The sequence below is a fragment of the Nicotiana tomentosiformis genome, chromosome 5 (genome assembly GCF_000390325.3).
Source record: "Nicotiana tomentosiformis chromosome 5, ASM39032v3, whole genome shotgun sequence".
Taxonomy (NCBI): Eukaryota; Viridiplantae; Streptophyta; class Magnoliopsida; order Solanales; family Solanaceae; genus Nicotiana; species Nicotiana tomentosiformis.
Window position 1 is genome coordinate 50,889,873 of NC_090816.1, and position 8,122 is coordinate 50,897,994.

Here is an 8,122-nt window from a genome sequence, read left to right on the forward strand (position 1 = left end):
ATCGAGTGAAATTTGCTTAAACCAACCATCCTGGCAAAGTCATGTAACCACAATTACACACATGTAAGGCATCAAATAGGGAAGGGGGCTAAAATACTCAAAATGACCGGTCGGGTTGTTACATTCTCCACATCTTAAACAAACATTCGTCCTCAAATGGGTCTAGAATCATACCTAGAGTCTATAAAAGGTGAGGATATCCGCTCCACATCTCCTGCTCGATCTCCCAAGTAGCCTCCTCGACCGGCCAACTTCTCCAATGAACCTTCACCGATGCTATATTCTTCGACCTCAACTTCTAAGACTGTCGATCCAAAATGGCCAGTGGCTCCACGTCATAAGTTAGGTCCATATCCAATTGCATCATGTTGAAGTCTAAAACATGTGACAGATCCCCATAATACTTTCGAAGCATAAAAACATGAAACACTTGGTTAACTCCTGATCGACAAGGTGGCAAGGCAAGTCTATAGGCCATCTCTCTCACTCTCTCAAGCATCTCAAAAGGACCAATATACCTAGGGATCAACTTGACCTTCTTCCCGCACCTCGTCATACTCTTCATGGGCGAAACTCTAGGTAGAACCTTCTCACCCACCATATATTTAACATCACGAGCCTTCATGTCTGTATTACTCTTTTGCCTGTACTGCGCTGTACGAAGCCGCTCCTAAATCAACTTCACCTTCTCCATAGCATCACGCCCCAAATCAGTGCCCAACAACCTAGCTTTACTAGGCTCAAGCCAACCAACCGGAGAAAGACATCATCTCCCATATAAGGACTCAAACGGAGCCATCTGGATACTCGATTGATAGCGGTTATTGTAGATGAACTCTACTAAGAGGAGAAACGGATCCCATAAACCTCCAAAATCAATCACACAGGCACGTAACGTGTCCTCTAATATCTGAATAGTGCACTCGGACTGTCTGTTCATCTAGGGATGAAATGTTGTACTCAGCTCAATCTATGTGCCCAACTCTCACTGCACTGCCCTCCAAAAATGCAATGTAAACTGAGTGCCTCGATCCGAGATAATAGACATGGGCACACCATGAAGACGAACAATCTCCCGAATATAAATTCGAATCAGCTACTTTGAAAAATAGGTAGTCATGACTGGAATGAAGTGTGCAAACTTGGTCATTCTGTCCATAATAACCCACACTACGTCAAATCTCTTCAAGGTCCATAGAAGTCTAACTACAAAATCCATAGTGATATGCTCCCACTTCCACTCCAAAATGTCTAGCCTCTGAAGCAAACCACCAGGTCTTTGATGCTCGTACTTCACCTGCTGACAGTTCAATTACCGAGCAACATACTCAACAATATCCTTCTTCATCCTCTGCCACCAATAGTACAGCCTCAGATTCTGTTACATCTTCGCAGCACCCACATGAATATAATACCACAACTATGGGCCTACTCAAGTATCAACTCATGCAACCCATCCACATTTGGAACATAGATCCGACCCTGCAGCCTTAACACCTCATCATCCCTAATAATAACCTCCTTGGCATTGCCGTACTGCACTGTGTCCCTTAGGACAAGTAAATGGGGATCATGATACTGACGCGCCTTGATGAACTCAAACAAGGACGACCATGATACTACACAAGCAAGAACTCTACTGGACTCCAAAATATCGAGCCTCACAAATCGGTTGGCCAAAGCCTGAACATCCAATGCTAACGGCCTCTCCCTAACTGGAATGAAAATAAGAGTACCCATGCTCCCAACCTTCCTATGCAAAACATCGGCCACCGCATTGGCCTTCCCTTGGTGATAAAGAATGGTGATATCATAGTCCTTTAGTATCTCTAACCACCTACATTGCTTCAAGTTCAGATCCTTTTGCTTGAATAAGTGTTGGAGACTCATGTGATCTATGAACACCTTAGAAGACATGCCTTAAAGATAATGCCCTTAAATCTTTAGCGCGTGAACAACGGTTGTCAACTCAAAAGCATGTACTGGGTAGTTTTTCTCATAGGGCTTCAATTGGAACGAAGCATAAGCAATAACTCTACCCTCCTGCATCAACATACACCCAATGCCAATCCGTGAAGCATCACAATAAACTATATAAGAACCTGATCCTGAAGGTGAAACCAGAACTGGAACTGTTTGTCAAGGCGGTCTTGAGTTTGTGAATGCTCTCCTCACACTCATCAGACCACCTAAATGGGGCACCTTTCTGAGTGAATCTAGTCAATGGGGCTGCTATAGATGAAAACCCCCAAGGAAACTACGGATCTCCGTAGTAGAAGAGGATCTGGGCAAACTCTAAACTGCCTCAATCTTTTTTGGATCCACCATAATCCACACACTGGACACCACCTGGCCCAAGAATGCCACCGAGTCTAATCAAAACCCACACATGGAGAATTTAGCATATAGATTCTTCTTCTTCAATGTTTGGAGAACGATTTTCAAATGTTGCTCATGATCCTCTCGACTTCGAGAATATACCAATATATCATCAATGAAAACTATGACAAAGGAATCAAGGTAGGACTAAAATACGTTTTTCATCAGGTGTATAAAAGCTATTGGGGCATTTGTTGGCGCAAAAGACATCACCAAAAACTCATAGTGATCATAGCGGGTCCTGAAAGCCATCTTTGGAATATCTGAAGCCCGAATCTTCAATAGACGGTACTCCAATCTCAGATCAATTTTTGAGAATACCCTAGCACCCTGAAGCTGGTCAAACAAATCATCAATACGCGGTAGTGGGTAATTGTTCATGATAATAACCTTGTTCAAATGCATGTAGTCAATACACATCCTTATAGAACCATTTTTCTTCTTCATAAATAGAACCGGAGCACCCCAAGGTGAGACACTCGATCTGATGAAACCCTTATCAAGAAACTCCAAAAGTTGTTCCTTTAATTCCTTCAACTCCGTTGGCGCCATACGATATCGTGGAATAGAGATGGACTTAGTGCCCGACACTAGATTAATACAAAAATCAATATCCCTGTCGGGTGGCATGCCCGACAAGTCTTCAGGAAACATATTCGGGAACTCCCTCACTACTGGAACTGACTCAATAGTAGGAGTATTAGCACTAACATCCCTCAAAAAGGCCAAATGCTCCAAACACCCCTTCTTAACAATCTATTGAGCCTTCAAATATGAAATTACTCTACTAGGAGTGTGACCAAGAGAACCTCTCCACTCCAACCTAGGCAAACCCGGCATTGCCAATGTTACGGTCTTAGCATGATAATCAAGAATAACATGGTACAAAGATATCCAATCCATACCCAAAATCACCTCATAACTCCCAATGATAACCACACACGAGCGATATACACGGTTTACCATAATAGAATTACCCATCTGTGTAGATACATAAACAAGCATATCTAAAGAATCACGAGGCATATCTAAATAACGAGCAAAGTATGATGACAAATATGTCAAATAACACTGAAGCATCCCCGTGGCACATAGAAGTAATACCTCTGATCATGGCGTCTGAAGCAACTTCCTCTAGCATAGCGGGAAATGTGTAGCATGAGCCTGACCACCACCTGACTAACCTCCCCCTCTAGGGTGATCTTGACTGGTATGACCTCCACCCCGAGCTAGCTGAGCGGCTAGTGTAGCAACTGGTACGGGAGTCATACTTTGTCCTCCCTATTGCACTGGACCTCTATAATGGCGGGTTTAATTCCTCACAAGCCCCAACTCCCCACAATTGTAGAAACCTCAAACTAAGGATGATTATGGGGCCAGAATTAGAACCCGTGAACTAGAATAATCACTAGAAGAACTAGGTACTGACGAACCCTGAACTGATAGAGTACGGTATGAGCCCTGAGCTGGGATTACACTGAATGATGACTGACCAAGACGAGCACTGTATGAACTGTGGCAAACTGACTAACCACGAGTAATCTAATGAGGTACCTGAGGGGGCCTATAAGGATGACCTCTGATGTGATGTGACTGGCCTTATGACGAGGCACTACTAAAAACACCTGAACCACGAGGCCTATTGGCCTCCCGCTCCTCTTGCTCAAGCCTGCGAATCTGCTCCAAATATCTAGCAATCTCAACCACATGATCGAACCTAGTATCTGTCTGAGCATCTCGAGCCAAACTTTAACGCAGGCCATAGTTGAGGCCATCAATGACCTCCTGATTCTCTCTCTCTCAGTGGAGACCAACCATACTACATGACATTCTAGATATGCAAATTTCATCTCGTACTGGGTCACAGTCATATCTCCCTTGCATAGCTACTCAAACTATTTACACATCTCTTCTTGGCGAGTTTGTGGAACAAACTTCTCTAAGAAGAGAACTGAGAACTCATGCCATGTAAGTGGTGTTGCGCCAAATGGACTGCCTGACCTATAGGTCTGTCGCTATCTATAGGCTGCTCCTGTCTGCTAAAAAGTAGTAAAGGCAACCCCACTGGTGTCCACAATATCCGCATTGCGAAGAATCCGGTGACACCGATCCAGAAAACCTTGAGCATCCCCTGACTCTACTCCACTAAACTAGGGAGGATCAAGCCTCTTATACCGCTCTAACCTTTTATGCTCCTCATAAGTTATAGGTGGACCAACCTCGGCTCAAGCAGCAATAACTGGCTAAACTGGTAACACCCCTAGTGTCTGATAACCCTGAGCTAGCTGCTTCAGTGTACGGGTGGCGTTAGTCTGGATTCCTTCCCCAGCCTGTGAGGTAGTTGGTGCAACTTGTATCATACTCGCCTTAGCTAAGCCCGTGCATACACTCTAAATTTGAGCCAATGCCTCTTAAAGACCAGGTATAACAATAGGTACCGCCGGTGTCTGAGCTGGTCCCACCAGCTCAACAATATCTGGAATTTGCTCCCCTACTAGAGCAGCTGGTGGCTCCACATATGCTGCTCTAGCCATACTGCGAGCCCTACCTCGACTTCTACCTCAGCCCCAACCTCTCACGACCATGACCGGTGGCTTTGGTGCCTGATCAGCAGAACGTGTCCTCACCATCTACGACAGAATAGAAGAGTAAAGGTTCAAATTTCAAAACTAACAAATCTGCACGACAAGAATGCAAAAAGGCAAAGTTTCCTAATAGTTCGTTAGCCTCTCGAAGATAAGTACAGACGTCTCCATACCGATCCGCAAGACTCTACTAAACTTGCTCATGACTCGTGAGACCTAGAAAATCTAGAACTCCGATACCAACTTGTCACAATCCAAAATTACCACCGGGGCCATGACGGTGCCTAACACTGCTTGCTAGGCAAGCCAACAATTTCACAATATTAATGAGCTCAACAATCAAAACTTAATAAACTCAAAAACGGAAATATCATGAAATATCTGAGAAGACAGCGATAATACAACTATAGCCCTCCCAAAGATCTAGTGTCAACGAGTACATGAGCACTACTGAATATCAAAATACAAAGCCAAATCCTCAACACAATTGTTTGAACAGTAGAACAGTAATAACAGTAATAATGAAAGAGGACTCCAAGGTTTGCGAGCAACATAACAGCTGCCTCGTAGTCTCTACACACTGGCACCGGTGTGACTCTAGCAATCACCCAAAAGTACCCAGATCTACACATAAAGTGCAGAGTGTAGTATGAGCACAACCGACCCCATGTATTCAATAAGTATAAAACCTAACATTGGGCTGAAAGAAGTGACGAGCTCGGAATAAGAGTCAGTAACCAACATCAATAATCAATGGCAACTCAAGATATAATGAAAATAGGAAAAGTAAATAACTCAAAAATACCATGTTCAGCTCGTTCAGAATTGCATGAATTTAGACATGCTTTTCAAGTATAACAATCAAAGCCAAACACAGATAAGACATTTCATTTACCAGCTATCATGAGGAAAATACATCTCAATGCCTACATATCTAGTTGATGTCATCTCAAGGTAACCATGAAGTATAATCACACTCAGCATGCTCACGCTGCCTCACACAAGTGCCTCTCGCCATCACACACATAACCATACTCAGCACTGTGCAGGTGCTTGGCACAAGTGTCCCTCACCAAAGCACATATATCTCACTGTGAATACCACACTCTAGTGGGGCATATCCTTTCTCAAGTGCTAATCAATATCACATAGCCCAACTATGGGGCGTGGTGCATGCGTCGGCCCAAAATAATACCACTGAGCCCATTATAGGCCTGGCGCACGTGTCACCTCTAAATCATTAACAAATCGGCTCTATCACCCAAGCTCATTCACCAACCACTCAAGTCTCAGTTAACCATATCTTCCAGTACTAGGTTCAACAGTATTACATATATGAGGCATCAATAACATGTGAGAAATCAAATAGAAGTGCACTGAGACAGAGATATCATACACTGGTATATTATCATGACTGAGAGAATAGCTCTATCATATCTCAACAAATAAGCACATAGCCTAGACATGATTCTAACATGAATCTTAGCTCAAATAAACTTACAAGTAGAGAAAACACGGGTACAACAAGGCATGATAGAAAAACAAGGCATATAATAGCCTAAGAACTACCCGGGTCATGAATATCCCAATGCATGCACACACGCCTGTCACCCACCACGTGCATCACCCACAACACATTTCAAAAATCATAGTTCATAGGGATAATTACCCTTAAATCCAAGTTTAGATATGTTACTTACCCCAAAATATAGAAATCAATACTCTAAAAAAACCCTTCCCACGCGAATCAGCCTCCGAGCGACTCAAAAGTCAAAACAACTTACTATCATCAATAAAAGCCATAGGATACAATTCCAAATGATAAAGCTAAAATATTTAGTCAATTATGCAAAGTCAACCCAAAATGCCAACCCCGAGCCCGCACCCCGAAACTCGGTAAAACTCACATATTCCGAACACTCATTCCGATACGAGTCCAAAACATATTTGTTTCACCCAAGTCCAACCTCAAATCGACCTTCAAATTATAAAATCTCACATTAAAAAATTATAGTCCAAAAACTCCCTAATCCCACCATTAATTCATGCAAATTAGATGTAATAATCTATAAGTAATCAATATCTAACACCAAAATTGAGTAAAGATCACTTACCCTTTAATTGTGATGAAAAATCCTCAAAATATCGCCTCCAACCGAGCTCCACAACTCCAAATAATGAAAAATAACCAAACCCTTCAAAAATATAAGGTTTGCTAGTGATTCTGCATTTGTGGTCACTTAACAGCATACGCAGTGCCGCTTCTGTGGTCATAGCACCGCATCTGCGATTCCCCACTCAGCATCATACCTTCTGCTTTTGTGGCCTCACGCTCATACCTGCAGACCCACTTCTGCGGTCCTCCATCGCAAGTTATCTCTTCTGCGTAAGCCTCCCGAATCTGTAAAAACCCTCGAGATCAACCAGCACCGCATCTACGGTCAAATGTCCGCACGTCCAAACTCATCCCAACCTGCCCAGCTTCGCTTCTGCGGCTCCATGTCCGTATTTGCGGACCCACACCTACGTCCATCCCTTTGCATGTGCAAAAGCATAATAAATTAGAAAACATACAACAATGCACTAAGTCCAAAAATGAATCTGAAAACCATTTAAAACACACCTGGGGCCCCTGGGACCCTGTCCAATCACACCAACCAATCCTAAAATATAACACGAACCTACTCGGGGCCTCAAATCATAAAACAAATTCAAAACCACAAATCGCACCCCAATTCAAGCCTAATAAGCTTTCAACTTTAAAAACTCAAGTCAAACCAAATCAAATCCACTCGGAATGACCTCCAATTTTGCATGCAAGTCCCAAACAACATAACGAACCTATTCCAACTCCCGAAACTATAATCAAATCTGATATCAATACTTCCAATAGCTTTGTGTAGACGACTCCAGAATGGTGTTTTGGTGATTTCAATAGCTTTGTATGATGATTTTGTACTTAGGAGTGTGTCCGGAGGTTAATTTGATGCATTTTGGCGAAAATTGGAAAAGTTGAAGGTTTGAAAGGTTGATAGGTTTGACCAGGAGTTGACCTTGTTGATATCGGGTTTGGATTCTGATTCAACGAGTTGGTATAGCTCTGTTGTATCATTCGGGACTTGCATGTAAAATTTGATACCATTCCGGGTTGATTTGAT

General features: G+C 42.9%; 2 protein-coding genes across 2 annotated transcripts; both read right to left on the reverse strand.

Annotated features, from left to right (window-relative positions):
* Positions 1-298: 298 nt before the first annotated feature.
* Positions 299-625, reverse strand: LOC138892340 (uncharacterized). Its single transcript, XM_070176047.1, has one exon. The coding sequence runs from the start codon at positions 623-625 to the stop codon at positions 299-301; it is 327 nt and encodes a 108-aa protein (XP_070032148.1).
* Positions 626-1,428: 803 nt separating this feature from the next.
* On the reverse strand, positions 1,429-1,917 carry LOC138892341 (uncharacterized). Its single transcript, XM_070176048.1, has one exon. The coding sequence runs from the start codon at positions 1,915-1,917 to the stop codon at positions 1,429-1,431; it is 489 nt and encodes a 162-aa protein (XP_070032149.1).
* Positions 1,918-8,122: the final 6,205 nt, after the last annotated feature.

What these genes read in the sequence shown, in the direction of transcription:
- LOC138892341 (XM_070176048.1), bottom strand. Translation starts at nt 1,917, where the DNA reads ATGTCTTCTAAGGTGTTCATAGATCACATGAGTCTCCAACACTTATTC.
- LOC138892340 (XM_070176047.1), bottom strand. Translation starts at nt 625, where the DNA reads ATGAAGGCTCGTGATGTTAAATATATGGTGGGTGAGAAGGTTCTACCT.